Source organism: Mus caroli, unplaced genomic scaffold (genome assembly GCF_978045245.1).
Source record: "Mus caroli unplaced genomic scaffold, Mus_caroli_1 scaffold_12, whole genome shotgun sequence".
Lineage (NCBI taxonomy): Eukaryota > Metazoa > Chordata > Mammalia > Rodentia > Muridae > Mus > Mus caroli.
The window spans coordinates 17370365-17394265 of NW_028227267.1; the positions used below are offsets into that span (position 1 = coordinate 17370365).

The 23901-nt window shown below is 48.3% G+C and overlaps 1 protein-coding gene across 6 annotated transcripts in view; it reads right to left on the reverse strand.

The window, feature by feature from the left end:
- LOC110309203 (disks large homolog 5) overlaps positions 1-23901 on the reverse strand; it is a 120925-nt gene that overhangs the window by 34499 nt on the left and 62525 nt on the right. For all 6 annotated transcript variants that reach the window (XM_029469074.2, XM_085828426.1, XM_085828425.1 and 3 more), the window contains 5 exons: positions 23493-23676; positions 11547-11806; positions 10186-10498; positions 5581-5765; positions 4033-4158 (listed from right to left, as the gene is read on the reverse strand). In XM_029469074.2, the coding sequence (XP_029324934.1) occupies positions 4033-4158; positions 5581-5765; positions 10186-10498; positions 11547-11806; positions 23493-23676 (1068 nt within the window). The remainder of the gene's footprint in view (positions 1-4032; positions 4159-5580; positions 5766-10185; positions 10499-11546; positions 11807-23492; positions 23677-23901) is intronic.

The following is a 23901-nucleotide window of genomic DNA, read 5'->3' on the forward strand; positions in this document are numbered from 1 at the left end:
AAAAAGAGAGAGAGAGAGAGAGATTGATTTATTATTATACATAAGTATACTGTAGCTGTCTTTAGATACACCAGAAGAGGGCGTCAGATCTCATTACAGAGGAGCCACCATGTGATTGCTGGGAATTGAACTCAGGACCTTTGGAAGAGCAGTCAGTGCTCTTAACCACTGAGCCAAATCTTCAGCCCCAGAAGTGACCTTTTTGAAGGAGAACATCTCACTGAATCATGGCTCAAAACTGAAGGTTCTGCCCCCTGGTATTCAAGCTTCCTGATAAGCTTTTGTGAATTATCAGTGGATTTCCATAGAAGTGTTTTTTAAACACAGAAACTCTTCCCAAATTTATCTCGAGGCTTAAAGCAATTTAGGTCAAAGGCTAGCAAGAGGCCTAGAAATGTAGCTCAGTGGTGGAATGCTTATCTAGCATCTACAAGGCTCAGAGGTAGAACTGTGATGGTTAGGGTTGTTTTGTTTTGTTTTGTTTTGGAGACAGTGTCTCACTGTGTAGCCCTGCTATCCAGGAACGGAGACCACACTGGCCTTGAACTCAGAGATCCTCCTGGCTATGCCTCCCAAGTCCTGGGACTAAAGGCATGTACCACCATACACACCTAGCCGATTAGTCTTTTTTAAAAAACAAATTATGGGTAGGAAGACATGTGCAGGTGCCCAAGGCAGCCAAGGTCCTTGCATTGCCTTGCACTGCCTTGCCTTGCAAGGCAACCTTGGATCCTTGCAAGGACCCAAGCATTAGGTCCTCGTGGAATTGGAGTTACATGGGATGATGATGCCCGACGAGAGTACTCCACAAGAGCAATGCTTTCTCTTAACGGCTGAGCCATTTCTCCAGCCATGGCATTAGTTGATTGCCAACTTGATTCAACTTGACTAATCAACTGTGGGTGTGTCTATGAAGGTGTCTCTAGAGACAACGAGATAATAAGGACCTTACAATCTACAGGTCAACCCTTTCTTTGATTCCTAATTTATTGGGAGGTGGTGGGAAGTAGAAAGTGGGGACTCTAAACTGGGTCACTTGGATCATGTCTTTGGGGTTAAACCATGCCATGCTCCAGCGCCTTCTTGAAGTCCTTTTCCTCTCATAGTAGTGTTTTTTTAAACAGAAATTCTCCCCAAATTTATCTAGAGGGTTAAAGCAATTTAGGAACTTGCTCTGTAGACCGCACTGGCCTTGAACTCGGAGATCCTCCTGTCTCTGCCTAGAGGTTTTCTAGACCCCGTTAAGTATCCTCTACCACACGCCCTCCTAACACCATTGTGTTCTGCCCAGAAGACTTAGGGTCAGGCAACCATGAGCTAAGATCAACAAAACCATGAGCCAAAAACAACTCCTCCTCTGTTGGGTTGATTGTGGCAGGTACTATATTACAGACAGAAGAAAGGAACCAATTCAAGGGCCTTTTCCTAAAATTCAGGAGGAAGAGATTTAGGCTAGCTAATGTCATCTTGGAAAGGATCTGCAAAGTGAGGGAAGGTGATACAGCCACATGGACAGACGAGCATGCTGTGCAAGCCTGATGGCCAGGGTCCTATCCCTGGAACCCCGACATAGCTGGATATGGCGGCATGCATCTGAAATCCAGGGACTTCTTCAGCAAGATGGGAGGGCCAGGCAGGAAAATCACTCAGACGTTCTCTGACACACATGAGCACCCCCCCACACACACACACACAAAATAAATAAAGTTTTAAAGAGATTTCCAAGAGAGGATTCACTCAGTTGAAGACTCCCCCCTTCTGAAGCAGCTGCAGTGGGGTTTATGTGAGGACACATAGATCGAAGCTATGGAATAAGAGCCCTGGAAATACCACCAAATGATGTAAAGATACAAAAGTAATTTGAAAGGACAGTTCTCTGGCTACAATTTGAGTGGGTCAACATCCACAGTTTACCAAGGGAGTAGGTGGGCTGGAGAGATGGCTCAGTGATTAAGAACACTGGCTGCTCTTTCAGAGGTTCCAAGTTCAATTCCCAGCATCCACGTGGTGGCTCACGACCATCTATAACTCCAGATTCTGGGAACTGGTTGCCCTCTCCTGGCCTCTGCTGGCACTTGCTTTCATACAGAAACACGCATAAATAAATAAATAAATAAATCTTTAAAAACTCCTCTCAAGTAAACACCATACCCTTTTTATTAACTCAAAATATATCATATATTCAAATGTAAAACAGAAAACCACAAAACAGTTTGAAAGAAGCCATGTATGATGGCACATTCCAGTAACTCCAACACTGAGGCTGAGGCAGGAGAATGGTGAGTTAAAGGCCAGCCTGGCTACATGGTAAGACCCTGACACCCTCCCCCCCCACAAAAAAAAAAACAAAAAACAAGAGCTAGGGGTGTCACTTGGTGGTAAAATGCTTGCCTAGTATCTTAAGGCTCTGGTTTGAATCCCAGGTCTAGGGAAACAAATAGCCTTGATGCTAATGGTTACACAAGAGGCTTTTTAGATACCATACATAACAGACTCTTTAACAACTTAGACTTCATCAAAATTAAAAACTTTAACTATGGGGGAAATTCAGTAAAGAAGATGGAGAGAAGACCAAGACCACTTATCACAGAGTGGTGACTGATACATGATAGCCTACTTTCTAATATCTGGGCCCAGGCTGCCTTAAGTCTGTCCACACTGCCAGCTGACATATAAGGGACCTACTTGTCTCCCTAAGGATAGGCTGCAAGCCCCCACCTTTGCCCTGGCTACTTACTTAGCCTTCTATCCCTCCTTCTGGGCCCCCAGCCCATCCCCACCAGGACAGTGAGGTTCCACCTGATGCTCCACACTGATGCTCAGGACATTCTGCCCGCCACCACAGGGGCTACCTATGCTTCTCCAGACTGAAGGTAGGGACATCCTTAGCAGCAAGCCACCAGTGAGAGAACTTAGCAGAGAGGAGCTGCAAACGCAAGCATGATGAATGAACAGACAAAAGCCAGTGCTTTTTCTATGCTCTGGCTCTAGCAAAATGGAGACCCTCCTTCTAAACCACATTCCAGAGCTTCCAGAGTTTCCCCTAAAATGGGTGTTTCTTTCTTTTCTCTTTCAGTGCTAGATGAGTGAGAGATTTGCACGTGCCATGCTCTACCAATAAACTATATTCCTGCCTGGTGGGATTCCATACCCAGCTCCATCCCTTGTTCCTGGGCAAGGGCCTACCTGGTTGCCTCTAAAGCCCTAGAATATCTAGCTCCCTCTGGTGTAGGTTAGAAGCTATTGATCTTGGCAGATCTTGATGATTGGAAGGAAGGGAAGCTGCCACCCCCTTCTGAAAGGGTCTGCTCACTGTGAGGTTTCGATGTCTTCTATGCTTGCATGTGTGAATGCCCCATTATCTTATCTTATCAGCTCTAGAGAAGCCACACGATGGGCAGAGCTGCCACCTCCCAGGTAGAGTCTGAGTCTAGACAATAAGTAGAGTCATTGGGCACTGCCAATTTCAACTATAAACTCTAAACTTTATATTTTCTATCCATAGCTAAGGGTCACCAAGTGTCTAAATGGCCCCCTCGGAGGGTGCTGTGATTGGAAGGAAGGTGCCCCGTAATCCAAACAGCCTTACAAATGGGCATCTACAGAGCACAAGTAGAACAGACTACCAAGCCACGGTGACAACTCCCTGGAAAACCGTCCACTTGTTAACTTCATCGCAAAGTGTGTGTCTCTCTCTTTCTCTTCCCATGCACTCTGAGCACCATGTCTACAGCAGTGCGGTGTGCTCGGTTTCTGCTGCTTGCTTCCCTGCCTTCCCATGTGCCTTGGCATTAGGTGCTTGTCCCATCTCCATGAGCTTATCAACAGGCTGGTGCCATCTTCTATAGACAGCCAATATTCAAACCCACTCGGTAGCCTCTCACAGTGAAGCAGAATGAAGGGACACAATGACAAGTCCCTATTCAGTGCACTCAAGGGCATCCCACCCGAAAGGGAGAAGAAGGACAGTCTAGACAGAAGCCCCGACCAGGCAGGTAACAACCAGCCCAGGCAGGTACCACCCAAGCCTACTTGAGCTCCTTGAGCTCCCGGCTGACGTCATTCTTCTGCTTCCGAGTGTCATCCAGGCTGCGAAGGGCTTCAGCCAGCTCACTCACAGCTCGATCTCGCTCCCGCCTCAGGTTGTCACACAGGGTCCTGGGAAAGAAAGCAGAGGTCAAGGTCACTGTGAATGGCAAGCAAGGAGGAAGGGCCTGAGGTCTGTCCCTCCAAGTTTCAGTCTAAACCAAATGATCACAAAAGGAGGGCATGACCCCACCCAGACCAGCCCACTACGTAACCAGAGACACCAGTCAGGCCTCAGTGAGACCTCAGCCCACTTGGTGAGCTTCAGTGTGCCCACAGCCATTAAGTTCCTTAGCTGACCATACACAGGGCTTTCTACCTATGCCACGACGGGGCTGAGGGACACTTAGCCAGGACTCAGCTTGCTGTCTCTGTGGCTCTGTTCCAGTGCAACAGGGAAACCTTCCGGAGGAAGGAGTGCGGGAAGGGGGTACTCAAGCCATTTCATCTACCTAGGCAGGAAACACAAGCCTACACCAGGAGGGCCTGTGCTTGGCCATCTCTAAAATAATGAGAACCTACAGCTGGTTCTCATGCCTCCCCAGCCTAAAACCTTTACTGCCCTGATCACAGTTCAGCTCAGGAGGAACACGAAGAGTAAACCCAGAGCCAGAGCAAGCAGGAAGCACCCAGAAGACCTTAACGCTCCTCCCATACCACTCGTCAACTATCTCCACCTCCTGAGCCTCCCTGCCAGGGCACAGGCCTGTCCCTTTTATAGTCTCAGGGGTGTTCCAGATTCCCTCAATGGCCAACTCACTGTGCCTTTCCCATCATCCCTGGCTCTGCCCTGGCACAGGATCTTACCCACACTCCTTTGCTTCTATTCAAGACCCTCAGAATTGAAACTCAAGGACATTGTCACCCTATTCCTTGTGATTCTCTAGACCAGGACCTGGCCACACCCAAATTCCTCCTCAGAGACTGCAGGTACTGCCCCTCCACCCACAGCACTCATCCTTCCTCTCCTGCTGAAGAAACTGTACTTGGGCTTCAGTTCTGGCTCAAATGGACCTGGGAGACTTCCTTCCACCCTGAGTAGCCTGCATGTCCCATGACAGCCTGAGGGCCTGGACGTCACCTTCATGTGCTGTCCTGCCCTCTGACCTAGAGCCCCTCCTAGGTAACACCCCAGGTATAGACACACGGAAGCCTCCTCTAAGCTCTTATTGCTCAGGAACCTAAGATGCTGGCACAGCAGATGTCTAGCAGCACAGAGAAAAAACAAAACACATTTCACAAAAATGGCTTCTAAAAACAAATTTGGCTTTGATCCTGAACACAGTTCACACTCAAGATGTCTAGAAGTGAATCAGGAAGGAAATATAACAGAAATCTCTAAAGCCAAGAGGTGAGGTGAGAAGCAGCTGAGGGAGAGAAGGGAGGCACTACAGTCCCTGTCTCCTTCTCTGCACACACAGCCAATGAGTGTGACCCTACCAACAGACTGCAGTGCACATGAGAAACACAGGACCATGCCTGCCCAGTCCTTACCGGATGCTGTCACGCTCTGCCACAATCTTGTCCCGCTCCTGAAAGGCCCAGTCCCGCCGGCACTTGGCCACGTCTGCTTCCTGGAGGGCTTCCTTCAGCTCCTGGCACAAGGCCTTACACTGTTTTCGGAGGATTTCCACCTCTTTGTTGGCTCTCCCAGCATCCATGGTCACTGTGTCTTTGATCTAAGGCAAAGAGGTCAAGGTCGGTAAAAGGGGTTACCCACACTTCCGAGTTAAGTGAAAGGGGTTACCCACACTTCCAAGCTGCAAAGCTTACCAGCTCAGCGGTGGGGCTGGAGGCTCAAGGGAAACACGAAGCCCAGGCACTTACATCTGAAACACACCAGCATTTGTCTCCCTGTAGGGCTCTCTCCTCTACTAAGGATGCTGGCCTCACTGAGCACTGAAGGGCACAGGCACAGTGAACTATGCTGGAGAATGAGGTAACTCCCATCCATGTCTGCCTCTCTTTGATTCCTACTGGGCTCCTCAAAATTCCTAGCCACTGAAACAAATTACCCTAAAAACACTGCTCCTCAGACACTTTAGTGAGATACAGGTAGGGAGATTAAAAGTAACTGAAACCAGGGAGCCAAGACAGGCCAACCGACTGACCTCTGCTGAAGCCCTCAACTGTGTTTTTGACACACAGCAGTGATGTGCCCACAGTCCTACCCTTGCTGAGAGACCCTTTTCACCTGTCTCCCTCTCTGCTGGCCTCTACACCAGTTCCCAGCCTCCAGGAACTCAGCCTGGGTTCACGTGGCCATCCTCAGTGGTCCTGAGGCCCCAGGTGTGGCTGAAGCCTGTGCTTAGGACAATATGGGCCATTTTGGAAGCTCCTCCCCTGAAAGGGGGGTCAAGGGGACCAAAGGGGCTGCACCCCACTCCCCAGCAGATGCCCTGCCCATCCAAGGGTTCTGGGAAAGAGAATGGTATTAGAGGTGTGTGGCAGAGACTATAGCTCCCAGGTACGACAGTGTTGTTTCTTTTTGACACCTTTCCTCTTAAGCACCATTGGCTGCACCACCCAGCCGAGCTGGGCTCCTCATGCGGACACAACTGCAGCCAGGGGCAGCGGGAAGGCACTGCCAGCCATGGTACCTCAGATAGTCCTTCTCTGACACAGTGCTCCACAAGGGAGCAAGCAAGAGCTGGGAGAACGTCACAGAGAGTCTCCATGAAGACACTCCATGATCAGGGAACCAGGTGAAGCAGAGGCCTACCCAGCTGGCCCTGGACAGGTGACCAAACATTGTGGTAATCATTCCCTAGAGCCACATTCCACCTAAGAAGCACAGGCCTAGCTTCCTCTTGGCTAGTATCAGGTCGGGGTATGAACCCAGAACATCCGTGCAGCGGGGTTGTCAGCTCTGGTGACAGCAGGCAGGAGTGGAGCCACAGGCTCTCCCCTGCTGCCTGCTGATTCAGAACAATGCCTGGAAAAGATTCCTGCCTCAGCTGACAAGCCACCTGTCACTCAGCCAGCACCCCCTGCATAGCCTCAGAGGACTGACTCCAGACTAAAGGGCATGCCTGACTGCCTGAGTGCTGAGTACCAAGGGCTGAGAGCTGAGGCTCAGACGTCAAGCCTCCACCTTAATGGCGCTCACTGCAGGAGGCCAGCACGTGGCCGAGGGAGGGGGGTCCTGGGTGTTCTTCATACTTACGTCTCTGTGTACATGACCACAGCCTACACTGATAACTTCAGGAATTTGAAAGCCCCATGGAGCAGGCTTGCTGTCTTATCACAAGCTCACCTAATTGATATTCAACATTCCACGAGCTTTTTAGTCTAGTGACCAATTTGGTCATTCTCCTAAGTGTTTTTTGTTTGGTTGGTTTTGTTTTCTTATTTTGTCTCTGTGGTTTTCTGACTTGATATTTACATCCTCCCTTTGCAGTAAGAACATACGCAGATACTAGGACACAGAAAGGGACAGGTCGGGCTGCCTGGATAGTCACCAAACTCTAGTGCACTAAATTGACTTAGTGAAAGTTCCTTTGTGGATTGGCATGGTAGTGGATACCTATGGTCCCGGCACTTGCCCTCAGGAAGCAGAGGCAGGCAGAGCTTTGTGAGTGCAAGGGTAGCCTGGTCTATACAGAGTTCCAGGTTCCAGGCTAGCCAGCACTACAAAATGAGACTAAGGAAGGAAGGAAGGAAGGAAGAAAGAAAGAAAGAAAGGAAGGAAGGAAGGAAAGAAGGAAGGGGAAGTGAAGAGAAGGGAGGGAAGAGGGGAGGGAGGGAGGGAAGAAGGGAGGGAGGGAGGAAGGGAGGGAGGGAGGGAGGGAGGGAGGGAGGGAGGTTCCTTTACATAATAATTCTCTTTTCTACAATTTCATCAAAATTGGGCAAGCCAGGTAAAGTAGGTGATGTTGCAAGCAAGGCCCTGTCCCCAACACACACACACTCACTCACTCCATGCTCCTCTTGGCAGTGGCCTTCACCTCAATGGTCTGGGGAACATCAAGCCCTCTATATGGACTGTCATTATTAATCCATTTCACCTATACAAACAGTTACATGGGTATGTGCTCGTTCCTGTCATCCCAACTCTATGAAGACATAATTGCTAACTGTGTTTACTGTTTGTGTCACTTCAACATCAAGCCCTCTATATGGACTGTCATTATTAATCCATTTCACCTATACAAACAGTTACATGGGTGTGTGCTCATTCCTGTCATCCCAACTCTATGAAGACATAATTGCTAACTGTGTTTACTGTTTGTGTCACTTCAAAACCATCCCTCAAGGACAAATGGGACTATCATATATATCCCATCTGCAGACTTGGGCACAGAGGCAGGAAAGAAAGATGAGAGGTCATATGACTGAGGGGCTCAGGGCCTCAGTCCCTCTCACTCTCCAGTCCCCGACCTCTACCTGGGTATAGAAGGAGTCATCGCAGGTAGAAAGACCATCGGTCGGGTAACTGATCTTGGCTGTCAACTTGACACACACACACACAGAGGAAAACACAATTGAAGACTTGCCTCCATCATATTGGCCTGTGGGCATGTCTATAGGACATTTTCTTTCTTTCTTTTTTAAATTGTTTTTTTTTTTTATTTACTGTGTGTGTGTGTGTGTGTGTGTGTGTGTGTATATGTGTGTGTGTGTGTGTGTATATGTGTGTGTGTGTGTGTGTGTGTGTTTAAGTATTTTGCCTGCATATATGACCGTGCCCTGCATGTGTGCCTTGTGCCCACAGAGCAAGGACACTAGCTCCCTTACAATTGGAGTTACAGATGGTTGTGAGCTGCCATATGTGTGCTGGATCCTCTGGAAGAGCAGCCAGTGCTCTAATTTGGGTCATTTTCTTGACCATCCAAGGCAGGTGGTCCTGAACTAGATGTGAGCTGGGAACAAGCCAGCAAATAGCATTTCTTGGTGGTTTCCACTTCATGCTCCTGTCCTGCTAGCTTCCCACAATGATGACTAAAATCAGTAAGATGCAACCAACCCTTTCTTCAACAAGTTGTTTGGGGGTCATGGCGTTTATCACAGTAACAGAAAGAAAACGAGACTGGTAGCCTGGTTGTCCACACCCCCACACCACCCACCCTGCCTCGTCCCTGGTACACAGTGATCTCTGTAGAGTACCCATGCCAGTCTTCCTGGCCTTTCTTCCACTTCTCACACACCACTTTGCTCACCCGCATCCTAACAGACCTGCACAGAAAACGAGAAGCGTAGAAGCAGGAATCGAGAACAGCTTTGATGGGAGTAGAGGGATACTCTAGTATTCCCAAGCCTAAAGACTCTTGTCAAAGCCACAGCATGACCAGCAGGGCACACCTGGACCAGAAGGAACATTCGTCAGTGGTGAGGTACAGCTGGCCAGGCAGGAAAGCACACTTCATCTAAAAGGCTCAGTCCTGCTGCTACCGAATACCTCAGTCTCCAGCACCTCAGTCTCCAGCCCTGGAGGGACTATCCCAGAGGGCAAGGCTTTACAACAAGGCCTAAGGCTCAAGACAGCAGGAAGCTGTGCACACAGGAACTTGGAGCTCCTCTGAGTACACAAATGGCTGGTGGACAAAGGCCCCTGAGGGTGCTCCTCTGAACCCATGAGGCTATCAGTTCTATGCGGCTAAGAACTCTAGAGGGTCTCGGAACCTGGCTCACAGAGAGCCAGTAGCTCTCCACTTGACCAGAAAGAACAGCACATGCCTCCTATAATCAAGCTATACTGTTTTGAAACAGACAAACGAACGAACGAACGAACGAACGAACGAACCAATGTTAGTGTCACAGCACAGGCGAGACAAACATGGCCTTGTAATGACTATTTATCTCATTTTACACATAGACAAAATAGAGCCTTGCAACCTGGGCACCTGCGCAAGGTCATGAGACCAGCTCAGTCCTCCTACCCAAGAGGCACCTTGTACCCATGTGCATGTCCTCCTGTATACAGGACAATGGCCAGACATTCTGGACCCCAGACTAATGTCAAATACCAAACCTAAGCCCCACAGAGACCCAAATGCTATCTCACAGCCCAGCCTGTGAAGGGAAGGCTCTGGCGCTCAGACCTTCTCATCCTGCCCTCAAGAACTCTGTGGCCACCTTCCCCACTGGACCACTGCCTACCTGCCGCAGGGCCTCCATCTCCTCGCTGGCTGCCTTCTTCTCCGATGTGCTGCTTTTGAGCTTGGACTCGGCCAGCTCTACCTCTGTCTGTAGCTTGTCCAGCTCGGAGATGACCTGGTCACGCTCGCTCATGATGAGCTTGTACTCGCTGTACACAGCATCACGCTCCTCTTTGTATTTCTCTGACTCCTTGGCGGTTTTCACCTGCTTGCTCCTCAGCTCTGTGAGCTCAGATTGCAGCAGCTCCATCTCCCACTGCAGGTCCTTGTTCTGAGCTGTGGCCTTGCTCAGCTCATGGTGGATCGTCTCAAACCTGGTGAGGAAAACGTGAGGTGGGAGGGGCAGGGACCTGCCTTGTCAGCTGTGAGGCTGCTACCCCCCAGCCCCGGCCCCGCTGTGCGAGACAGTCAAGCGTGACACTTTGACTGAGGTCATTCTCACCCCCAGAGAGAATGGTCACGGAGTACTAGTGCCCTGGGCCTGGAATGTTTCTCAGCCTTTAACAAATGCCAGAAGTTGAGCTGGGGACTGCGTGCTCTCTACTCTACTAGAAAGAACAGCACATTTCTCCTATAATGAGGCTACATTACTTTGGGGAAAACACACACACACATCTAACAACAGAATCACAGCATAGGGAAAGACAAACATGGTCTCATGATGGCTTATAACAACCACTTCATTTTATAGATAAGACAATACAGCCGTGCAATATGGGCACCTGAACAAGGTCACGAGGCAAACTCAGTCCTCGTACCTGGAAGGCACCTTGCACCCAGGTAATATGCAAGATAGAGCCTGTCACACTAGAGCAGCATGTCCTGAGCTGTGTGCCTGAGAGCAGCCGTCCTTCAGGAGCTCTAGCACCAAACAACAATAGCCACATCCCCTGACTCCTGCAGCAGAGGCACCAGTCTGGGTTCACTCTGGTGACTGTACACCTGCTTATATCACCGAAAGCCCACACATGGCAGGAATGTGCTGCTTGCAATACTGTCCAGGGTGAGAATCACATAGCTAAAACCAATGGTTCTTAATAAAAAATGAAATTTCAGGGAACATACTGCCTTTCCCATCTGCAAGGTGCATAGCCACTATGGAGAAAGAGGTTTAGAGGGAAATCCAAGAGGCAGGGTGCTCAGGACACAGCAGGATGCTTACATGAAAGGAAAGGAAACAATGAAGGCTAATGCCTATCAAACACAACACTCTCAGTGACTGGAGCCCAATGCTTTGAGGTGTTTCTCTCCTGGAAGCCTTGCAGATGATAAGAAGCCCACAAAGAACAGAAGCCTCAAACAAAGAGAACCCCGTTTACCACCCCTGACACACACTGCCCCGTGGCCAGCCTAGGCTCCTACCTCCTCAGGGAGAGTGCGCACTGGTGCTGTAACTGGATGGCCGTGTCCCTCTGCTGGGTCAGCATCTCCGTCTGCTTCTGCAGACGCTGGTTCTCCTCCCCCAGCTGCTCCAGGCGGCTCAGGTCCGAGTTGTGCATGGCAACCTTCTCGCTGTACCTCTTCCGCAGAGCATCGTAGTCCTTCTTGACTACCTCCAGCTTGTCCATGGCCGTGTCGTACAGCTTGTTGAGGATCTCTGATGAGCCATTGTGCTTCAGCACCTGGGGACCCCAAGGACCCATGTTTACCAAAGGGCAAGATGGGCAGAACAGGTATCTCCCTTCTTCTACGAAAGCAAGAGTTCATCTCGGCCCTCAGAAGGTAGTGCTGTGTGTGTGTGTGTGTGTGTGTGTGTGTGTGTTGTGTCCAGTGCTGTACTCACAGGGGTTGATCCATTCCTTCTCAAATGTTTGTGTTACAGAGAAGTCCTGAGTACTACGAAGCAAACTATTCTATGTGCAGGAAGACTGTAATGGCCAGCCTGAGACTTGAGTTTGAAAAGGTCTATGTTCACAGCTGCCTCCTGACTAACTGGCACCCAGGAACCGGATGGTGATGGTGAGCTGTCGTCAAGGTGGGACCAGCCCATATGAAGTCTGCAGCTTTGGTCTCTACTAAGCAGAAATGGACTGCGACCAGCACCCAGGAAAATCTACACACTGTCTGTCCACTGTGCTTCCCGAGAAGTGGGAGTGCCGTATGAGCTGTCACAGCTCCACACTGAAGATCAAATGTATCTGATGTGACTCCCCTTGCAAATGCCATAGGAAAGCTGGACCTAATTTCCCCTGGACTTACCCCTTGTCCTTTTTTCTTCCCTGTGTTGATTTCACCTTGTGTCCCTACTGCTACAATTTTAGCCAGTGGGAACGATTATATATTGAGTCTTGTTTTTGAGTCCTAACAAGTCACAGAACCTCAGAGATGGCATTAGGGACTTTCCAAAATGAGGGCATAAAATGTCCAGTATTGTTCTAGGCATTGTCAGTAAGGAGCAGGAGAGGAAGCGATTGTGCCTTAAGGTCTGTTAATTTCAGTGCCAGCACTGGGGGAAATGGACCCACCTATGGAACAAGAACAATATCCTCCTATATTAACATCGACCTCAAGAAAATGGAAACGGGAGAGTACCATGTACAGGGGACACTTCTGAGCATCACAGAGCTGAAGAGGAAGGCTGTGAGGGAGGCTACCACCTGGGGATGACTTTCTAAGAAAGTGATTTCAAAGTGAAGCTAACGAAGAAAAGAAATTGGCCAAAAAGCACGGATGTAGCCAAAGGCTGGGGCACAAGTGCAAAGGCTACAGGGCAAAAACACAATGTTGTACAAGTAACAGCTAGAAGAGGATGCAGACTAGGTAAAACCCAGTATACATAGAGGTTTACAGAAGCATGCCCAAGTCCCAGGCTCAGAGGGAAGGCTGAATCTCCACAGTACAGCAGACTGCAGGCGTCTGGAGAGCAGCATAGCGGAGCATGCTTGTCAGCTCAGGACTCAGGCAGGCTGAGGCTACAGCAGGATCTAGGTTTGAGGCCTACTGAGCTACACACATTACAAATATGCCAGCCATGGCTGTGTAGCCAAACTCTGCTTCAAAAACAATAACCAAAAAAACAAAAACAAAAAAACAAAAAACAAAAAACAAAAAACAAAAAACAAAACACCAAACCAACCAAACAACCCAACCAGAAAATATGAGCACAAGAATCCATCCTAGTGTGAATTATCGGAGCTCAGCTTCACTGGGGGTGTTGTTTAAGAAGGGAAAAACAAAACAAGAGAAAACTCTAGCAAACCTGAGAAGACAGGGTTTTTCAGGGGTTGCCTGTCGAGCACCACTCAAAGATCTTGGTAACTCACCACCTCTGTGGGTTTGCTTCCTTATTTCTCAAATAACAGGACAAAACCGGAAAGGCCAGCTTAGCCCCTGCAGCTCCTACAGCCCAGGAACAACCTTGCACACCGTGTGGGCCCTGAGTTATCAACACCATCTTTGCAGCCCAGACAGTCACAACCTTGAACCGTGGGACATTTCCTCCAGAGACAGACAGAACATTTACACAGAAGGAACGAGTGATTCAAAAGTCAGAATTAAGAGGGGGAAATGGCTCTGTGACTAAGAGCACATGCTGCTCTGGCAGAGGACCAGGTTCAGTTCCCAGCACCCACGTGCTAATTCATAACTGTCCGTAGCTCCAGGCCCAACACCCTTTTCTCACTTCCACAGGCACTACCCACATATGGGATGCACACACCCTGTAGGCAAAACACTTATACACATAAAATAAAAGTAAATAAAACTTTGAAAAAAAAATCGGGGGCTGGTGAGATGGCTCAGTGGGTAAGAGCACCCGACTGCTCCTCCGAAGGTCCGAAGTTCAAATCCCAGCAACCACATGGTGGCTCACAACCATCCATAACAAGATCTGACTCCCTCTTCTGGAGTGTCTGAAGACAGCTACAGTGTACTTACATATAATAAATAAATAAATCTTTAAAAAAAAAAAGAAAAAGAAAAAAATCAGGGGGCTGGAGAGATGGCTCAGTGGTTAAGAACATTCGAGGCTCTTGTAGAAGATCCGGGTTTAGTTCCCAGCACCACAGATGTCTGTAAGTCCAGCTAGAGGGGATCCAGCACCTCCTCTGGCCTCTGTGGACACCCACAGGCACATCCACACGCGCATATCCACAGAAACAAGAACTTAACAGTTTTTAGAAAATATAATCGGGGACCACTGATCTCTGTCTCTGTGTCCTCGTCCCCCCCTCGCGCCCCGCTCAGAAGCCAAGGCTGCAAGCTACAAGGCTGCAAGGCTGTCAGAAGCCAGTTCCACCCACCTCTCTGCGTCTTTCATATTTTCCTCTATTTGTTATAATGTTTAGAGCCTAGGTGTTAAACATATTCCAGTCTCCCTGTTTCAACTTACTGAATTCTTGGATTACAGCATGTGCTATGTCCCCTAACTTTGTTTCCTGTTCTTTTCGGAAACTACTCCTTTCAAAAAGAAATCTTAGTCCAGTGAAATACAAAACTTATTTACAAAGTAGAAGGTAAACAAACTCTCACTGTATTGAGGAAACACTTTACTCTCAGACAAACACTGACACACACACACACACACAAAACCTAGGAGCCATTCTGACAGGAAAATTATCCTTAGGAGAAGGAAGGAGGGGCAAGGAGGGGAGGGAAGGGGGAGGGGGAGGGGAGAGGGGGAGGAGAGAGGAGAGGGGGAGGGGGAGGGGGAGGGGGGAGGGGAGAGGGCAGAGAGAGAAGCTGCAGCTCCTGTCCTGGCAGCACAAAGCCTGCAATGCCAGCCCTTGAGAAATAGAAGCAGGACCGTCAGGCGTTCACGGTCATCCACAGCTACACGGCAAGTTAGAAGTCAGCCTGTGTCATATGAGACACCGAAGTTTCCATTCACCTCTGAGCTATTGTACAATACTCATATTTTTAAGGTATTGTCAGTTCCACTAGCTAATAAGTAGTTCTTCATTTAAATATTTTTAAGATTTATTTTTATTTTATACGTATGAATATTCTGCTCGCTTATATGTAAATGTACTACGTGTGTGGATTACATGAAGAGGGGGCCAGATCCCCCAGGATTGGAATTACAGATGCTTGTGAAACACCACATGGGTCCTGGGAATGGAACCCTGGTCTCTGAGCCAGTGCTCTTAACAGCTAAGCCATCTCTCAGCCCTGGTCCTTCAGCTTCCACTCCTGACTTCAAGCAAACCTGGGCATCTTTTCTGTGTTTATGAATTACCTATCTTTGTCTTCTGGGTTTGGATTGGTTTCTCCTCCATTCTTTTCCTTTCCAAGCCAGGACCTCTTCTATGCTAGGTTAGAACTGTCCACCCAGGCTGCGCAGCCCTCCAGGAGCTTGTTTCCTGGGTGTGTTTATCACATATCCTCTGCATATGTGGCGTGTGTCTCACTCTCTGCAAACTCCAAAAGGATGCCCTTTGCAGTGTGTACTGAAGTTGTGCCAAGAAAGCCTCTCCTTCTTACCTTGAGATCATAACAATATCCTCTTGTTAGGACGTAAAAAAAAAAGCATTTTTTATTTTCCCCACTTAAACCCTTTTACCCCTTTAAATATATTTCTATTCATAACTTGAGATGGACAGAGAATCATATTATCTTCCTCTCCCACAAAGAACTGACTGGTGGAGACTGAGGACACCCGAAATATTCAGGAGCAGATGATGTGGACATTCTCAGACAGTGCCACAGCTAAGAAGACCAACACTGCCGCCACCTCACTCCCACCCCCACCCCCCCGACAGAACTCTCCAGGTTCCTATGTCTACAAGAGGGTCTGGCTTCTGCAATGGTTTGCTGTGTTGGACAAATACCTCAGATACTCCATTTAAGACTGACTTCATAGTTGGGTGTGGTAGTGCAAAGTGAATTATGGCCAGGGCTGCTACACAGAGAAAGTATGTCTAGAAAAAGCAAAACAAACAACAACAACAAGAGACTAACTTCCTAAGTCTCACTTTCCAATACTCCTCTGTCTCAGGTGGTAAAACTCAAAACAAAGGCAGAGCTGCCATACTCTGAGTTGCCCACAAGAGGGCAGCAGTACAAACACAGGCTCTCCAGCTTTCATTAAGAAACCCTCATTCTTGAGGCAGCCAGCTTGGCGGCAGCACCATCTTCACCAGTCCACAACAAGACTCTGGATTCTGTGCCACTACAGCTCGTCCTTTTACTGAGAACCAGTTTCCCAGACACCCTAACTCTGAGGAGCTTAGCGCCAAGTGGGCTGAATGATCTGAGCATTTCTCATACAGGGGCTTAGACTCAAGCCCGTACTTTATCATCAACAGCCTCAGAAACCAGGGAAAGCTGCAGTCGTGTGAATCCCCGAGACCTGGAAAAGATGCTATCTGCCAGGCTAGAGCATTTCCTGTTCATCAGTAGAAGATTATATTCTTAGTGGAAGGGCACAAATGCACACAGACACACGCTTACTTTTCTGTTGCTGTGATAAATAAAAGAAAAACCCACCCTGGCCGAGAGCAACTTAGGAAAGAAATGGGTTTATTTGGCTCACAATCCCAGGCTGCAGCCCACTATAGAGCGGAAGTCAATGCAGAAAGATGGAAGACCACATCCATAGCAAAGAGCAGAGGGCCAGAGAACAAGTGGGCTGGGGTTGCTTGTTTTCAGCTAGCTTGCTTCGTTCTTACTCAGTTCAGGACCCAGCATAGACTGGTACACCCCAGAGCAGGCTAGGTGTGGATGCTTGAATAGGAATGGCTCCCACAGGCTAACATATTTGAATGCTTGATCATAAGGGAGTGGCACTACTTGAGAGAAATTAGGGGTATGGTCCTGTTAGAGTAGGGGGGGGGGGGCCTTATAGAAGGACGTGTGTCACTGGGGGAAGGCTTTAAGGTTTTAAATGCTCAAGCTAGGCCCAGTGTCACATTGTCCTCCTGCTGTCTGTGGATGTGGATCCAGATGTAGAACTCTCATCTTTTATTGCACCACTTCTGCCTGTATGTCACCATGTTACCTGCCATGAGGACAATGAACTAAACGTCTAGAACTGGAAGCAAGCCCTAACTAAATGTTATTCTTTATAATAGTTCTCTTGGTCACCATGTCTCTTCACAGCATCAGAACACTGACTAAGACACTGGGTCAGTGAACAATCAAGACAACCCTCTACAGACATACCCACAGGCCAGCTATTCCAGAGAATCCCTCAACAGACTCCCTTCCCAGATGACTCTAGGTTGTGTCAAGTTGACAATTAAAACCAAGCAACACACACACAGATACACACATACCACACACACACCACACACACTAACATACATACACACACACACACAGATATACATACTCACATTCACCCACTCACATATACATATGCACACACACACACATATACAGAGACACACACATGCATACATAAACACATACACACAAAGACACACAAATAGGCACACACAAATACACATACATACCACATCACACACACATACACACAGATACATACCACACCATATACAACACATACACATGCACACAGATATACACATGCACACAGACAGACACACAGGTATACACACAAATGCACATACATACCACACATACACACACAGATACATATACATACCATACCACACATATTCAGCTTCCCAGCTAGACAAGTGAAAGAGGAAAGCATCTCGGATACCTTGTGGGAAAAGTCAACTTTCATGGATCAAAAAAGAACATTTTTAAACTAGACACAGAGGAAAGAGAACAGAAACTCAAATGATCTGGTAGAATTGATTTTAAAAACATGTTGCCTTGACACGGATATTTTATAACAATCAAAATTTTACCACACATACAAGGGCAGCAAATGGCTCGGTGTGTAAAGGCACATGCTTGCTGTGAAGCCCAACGACCTGATTTGAGTTCAATCCCAGAAACCCACACAGTGGAAGGAGAGAATCGACTCCCAAAAGCTGCCCTCTTGGGCTGGAGAGATGGCTCAGCAGTTAAGAGCACAGTTAAGACCTCTTCCAGAGGTCCTGAGTTCAATTCCCAGCAACCACATGGTGGCTCACAACCATCTGTAATGGAATCTGATGCCCTCTTCTGGTGTGTCTGAAGACAGTGACATTGTGCTCACATAAAATACATAAATCTTTAAAAAAAAAAAAAAAAAAAAAAAAAAAAGCTGTCCTCTGACTCCCACACTTGCCCTGTGACCTATGAGCGATGCATCTGTGTCAACTGACTTAGTAAGGCAAAAGTCCTGACAAATTAAATAGTCAGCGCATAGAATGGAGGTCAGATACAATTAACAGTAAAATAGAGCAGATGTCCAGATGTTCACAACAACAGACAGTGCAAGGTGGCCCATGATACATTCACTGCAGAGTAAAAGAACCAAAGGCAAATTTGAGAGAGAAAAGAAGGCTTCATGTGTGTGTTACACATGAAATAGGGGAAATGTTACAAGAACATGTGCACATGGTAGAAGTTGGTCATTTCTGCAAAATAAGACCAAACCAGTCTAGGACGACTTCATCGCTGTTTTTTGGAATGTTCTTCTTTTAACCAAGGACTGTGTGCTGTTTTAGTAAAGGAAGAATGGTACAAAAAACCCTGGGGTTTGCTTTTCAAACCTAGGAGCTCCTCCGCATGCCCGCTACACCCCCAGAAGAGTCCAAGATGACCCATTTCCCACCAAGAAAATGAAACAAGGGCCAGTCTCAGCCCCTCCCCCACAGTTCACACACACAGGACAAAGCACCTGTCTGCAGCTCTCAGGGGACAGGGGCCCAGGCCCAGTCCCACCCCTCTCACTGGGGGTGGCCTCATTTCCTCTGAGATAAGTCATACACAGGACGGGAAGGCCCCACAAATCCCTCCTGCAAACATGCAAGTCAAACAGCCCCATTTACCCTGCAAGGGCCTCCTCTTCAGGTTTACAAGGCGTGGGAGGAACCTGGCAACAAAGCTGCCTTGTCCAGCAAGCCTGACCCTCACCTTTAGGTCAGTGGGGAGCAAGCCTGTGGCCATCCCACATCACCTGCTCTCTCTGGAGGAGCCTTTCCACTTCCCGGTTAGTGTCTGAGGGTGAGAACAAGGGGCCCAGCAGCTCATAGCCTCCACCACCTCTCCTTCTGGCAGCCTACCCTTCTCTGTTGCTGGGGTCCCAGGCTGGCACTTGCTGAAAACACAGTCTAATCAACCCGACCTCGGAGTATCCATGACCAGGACCAAGTACAACACATACAAGCCTGGCCACCAAAGGTCACAGTTATCCCAAAATAAAAGGAAGTAAATAATGCCACAGCAGTGGAGGAAGAAGAAAGGCCTTCTCATGACATATGTGGGGTGAGCAGGGAAGGGGGGAGAGAGAGAACAGGTGAAGATGTGTCTGAATGTGTGTCGTCGTCGTCGTCTTCATCATCACCACCACCACCACCACCGTGATATATTTTGATACAGGGTATCACTACATTGCTCAGCCTAGCCTAGCTCACAATCCTTTTGCCTCAACCTCCCAAGTGCTGAGGTTATAGTCATGGGCCTCCATGTCCAGTAAAGATTTTTTTTTTTAAATAAAATTTGCCAAATGTATTCTTTTCATGTGGAATAATACCCCAGTGAAGGGCGGACCATATTGTACTTTTTCATTCATTCACTATGGACATCTGGGTTATTTCTACTGCAGGGCTACTCCAAACAATGTCACTCCAATGCTTATGTCCCCTAACTTTGTATGAACATCTATGTCTAGTTCTGCAATGGCTGTGTCACCTGGTCATTGCATTTTACGCCACTAGTAATGGCTGAAGATCCTCATTTCTGCCCACCCTGTAAGATGTCCCTTTTAACTCAGCATGAACACATTTGGAATAAAAGCAGTTACGGGGTACCACACACACAGCGCAGGGTGAGCGCTTTCGACCTGGGATCACACCATTGCAGCACAATCCTGAGACCCAGTGGGCTGCCCTGAGACAGTCCCAGTCGCTAGACAGAGATGCAGGCAGCCACAAACACAACTGCATTCAGAATTTCTCAAAGAATGGCTAGGGGTGTTGCTCAGTCGACAGAGTGCTTATCCACAAGCACAAATATCACACACACACACACACACACACACACACACCTCCTGAACCCAGAAGGGCCGAGGAAAAGCCTGGCTTGCTGCAGCCCCTTTTCTACATCAGGGGGAGGTGGTGGGTCCTCCCTGCTGTCTACAAGGCTCTTAGACTGAGCCAGGCTCTGAGGCCCTGGCCTGCTTTTATTTCCCCTTTCAGGAAACCATTTCGTCAGGAGGCTCACTGATGCTACAGAAAGTTACAACCTCTGCACAGCTAAACTGTATCACACAAGACCCTAAGGAGGAGGGCTCCAAGCAAGGCCTCCTGACAACTTCAATGCACATCCTAGCTCCCTCCTAGCTCCCTGCACTGAGCCTACCCTGGGTTCTCCACAGAGGAACTGGATAGAAAACAATCCATAGAAGCACATTTTCAACACAATACTGTAGTAAATAGGGAGACATTCTGAAAATAGCCTCAGGATCAATCAATAGGAGGCCAGCTAAATCAACTGCAACATTTTCTTAGAACTCAACATTGCCCTTGAAAGGGAATTTGTCTTAGGAGAGAATAATGCACATGACCTATTGGGCATGATTTTGTGTTGTGAGATGAATCACATGTGAAGAGCTCTCTAGGCAGTGACACACCTGAAGCATCCTGGGTGATCCTAGGTCACCTCTGTGGTCACCTCTATGCAGTAGAAAGAAGCAAGCTTTCCTTTCATTTATAGAAGGCCCGTTGAGTCGATCTTTTGCTATTTCTCACAAACACATTAATTTCACAAAAAATTTAAAAATTATACAAATAAAGATAAATGTCCCTCTCGTTGTTGTTTTGAACAACTGAATCTTGCAGCCATTCAATGATGCAGACAGAATAGGACAGGAGACTGCACCTGGGGGCATGGATGAATGAAACCTGCTGGGGTGGAGAACCATGGGGTGGGAGCATAGCACTCAGAAAGAACAAATAGGGCGAGGGGAGGTGGCTACAGAGGGAGGGGTGGAACACACAGGGGACCTGCAGAATAATGACCAGGAGGTGCAGCACATGGGGGCTTGAGCCTATAGTCCCAGCGCCCAGGAGGTTAAAGTAAGAGAAAAGCATGCTCTCAGGCAGCCTGGGCCACATTGCAAACAAGCAGAACAACTTAGCTAGAACTGGGCTATAGTCGATTAATTCTTGCTGCTGTTTTAAAGGGGAGTTACAAAAGTGAAAAGAAGGGAAGGGGAATGATTATAGGCTAAGTGGAAGTGTCGTGTGTGTGTGTGTGTGTGTGTGTGTGTGTGTGTACTCGCATGCACAGGCTTCCATCGCTCAGTGTATATGTCTGTTCTCAGTTATTGCTGACATCTTTTCTACTGCAACACTCTGGGAAGACTGACATCCCAATACCTACACACACACCAAGCACTCGAATCTTGCTTTGTTTGGGATGTGGGGGGTTGGTTTGTGTTTCTGACTAATGACAACACAGGAAAACCTGGACCTCACTGTTATGTAATCCCAGATAACCTTCTACCTCAGCTGGACCTAGAGAGATGAGACACTGCATATGGCATATGTACCCTTGTAATACTTTCAACTATCACCCCCTCCCCCCATTGAAAGGAATGAAGGATTCTTTGAAAGGATAAATGGCTGGTACTAGAGGCTAGCAAAAAACTATAAAATAAGCCTGGAATGGCTGGTAAGCCAGATGCCAAGGAGACAAAAACATACAGGAGACTTATCAAAAGGAAGGAGAAATAAGCCTGAGGGGCCAGCACTGGCCAGAATATGACTCCAACACAGAGTAAAAGAAAGGGGAGGGGAGGGGAGAAGAAAGGATTAAGGGAAGCCAGTTTACAGTGGGGAAGCCTGGAAACGGCAGCTTTTGAGTGACCAAGAACAGAATCACACGAAGAGGCCAAAACCCAGCTAAAACCACTCAACGGGACTCAAGGACACAGCAAGGCTGCCCTAGTCATCAGAGACGGACAGACTGAACCAACCTTAAGATCAGACAGACTCAAAACAAGGGTGTCCTATGAGACAGCTGGACAGCAACCTTCAACAGTATCAAGGTCATGAAAGTCAGGGAAGCCTTAAGAACCTAGGGAGAGCAGACAAAGAAGGATGCAGTGTAGCACTCCATTCTGATCTCAACCCTTACTGAAAAACACACTCTGAAGAGGACCGGGAAGATGAGGCACGAGGAATGGAGATAAGAAAGAAGCCAGGGGTGGAGGAGATAAGTCAGAGTGTGTTATGTGCACAGACAAAGATGTCAAGAGAAAAATCAATGTGCCTTACAATTAATATGCACTTTAAAAGGACTCTTGCTGCTGGCACAGCTGGGCTGGGTCTGACGCTCAGATGGTGGTGACCAGGTGATGCTGATATTTGCATTTCTGACACAGTAAAAAAATCCTTGTTTGTGTTTGGGGTGATGAGGTATCTATCACCCACACTGGTAAATGCTGCCTTGGGTGTGGGGCATGGGGCTTACTCTAGCCTGCTTGCAAACATTCTACAAATCTATAGTAAGTTCAGAAGTTTCAGAAGTAGTTTCCTAAGATTTAAAAATCACAAGCCAGCAGAAAGCAATAAGGACATTTTACAGGTAAAACTCAGGTTGAGACTCAGCACACCAGCTCTTCTGAGAGAGCCCCCGCCACTCTGCTCTCTATCCCTTAGGGACTAAAACTGCTATGGGGAGAAACTTTTCCCTTGAAGGCTTCAGTCTCCCACCCCACCCACAGTCTGTCCTAAGCCCTTCTTCCCACACCGCTGGTCAACCTGTCAGCTTCACCCTGTAAGCTCCAGGACGGGAGAACTTGCCAACAGAACACACAGAAAGCAGGCCTGGCAAACTGCTGCTCAGTCTTCCACCTTGGGATGCAGAGAACAGGAGGAAGAAAGGCCACATGCCACCCAACATGATGGCAATGACACCACTCATCTGGGGTTTGCACGAGCTCTCTTCCTTACAACCTGCTTCCCACCTGGGATGGCACATGACCCCTACAAGCCAAATGGACCACAGGGCCCGAAATGCCCCTGAAACACTCACGGCAGGCACCTGTGATAATGTGATTATCTGTCTTCCTCAGAGGACCGCAGCTTCTAGCAGAGCAAGACAGTTTGTTTGCCGAAACTCAGGTTCCCCAAAGGAAACAGACTTCCCAGAAATGCTTGTAAATGCTCACACAAATGAGCAATTGGGTGCCAACTATTTTGGGTGGCAGAACAGGTGGTTGAATGAGGGAATGGATGGAAGGGCAGATGGATGATGGGCAGGGAGGTGGCCGACTTTGGCCTGCTCCCAGCTGCGGAGTCCTACCTGCTGCTGCTGGGCCCGGAGGTCACCTATCTCCTTCTGGTCCTCTTCCCGGAGCCGCTTCATGTCCTCCCAGGACTGCTGCAGCAGATTGCGCTCCCTCCGCAGCTTCCCGTTCTCCCGTCTCAGCGTGTCCACATCGTCCTTCAGCTGCGTCTGATCACTCAGGAGCCGGCTGTGGAGGGTGCTAAACCCCACGGAAACACTTAGCCCTGACCAATTTCTCCCCACACTCCATCCCCAGGTACCATAGGTCCCCAAAGAGATCAAGACAGTGGCCATAGGAGCCAGGCCCACAGTGTTCAGCAGGAGGCCAAACCCAGAGAACAAGCAAACTCCAAAAAGACTCAACCCCAATTCAGAAAACCCCAACACCAAAAGGAATTCCCAAGGGAAGGAGATTGGCCCAACC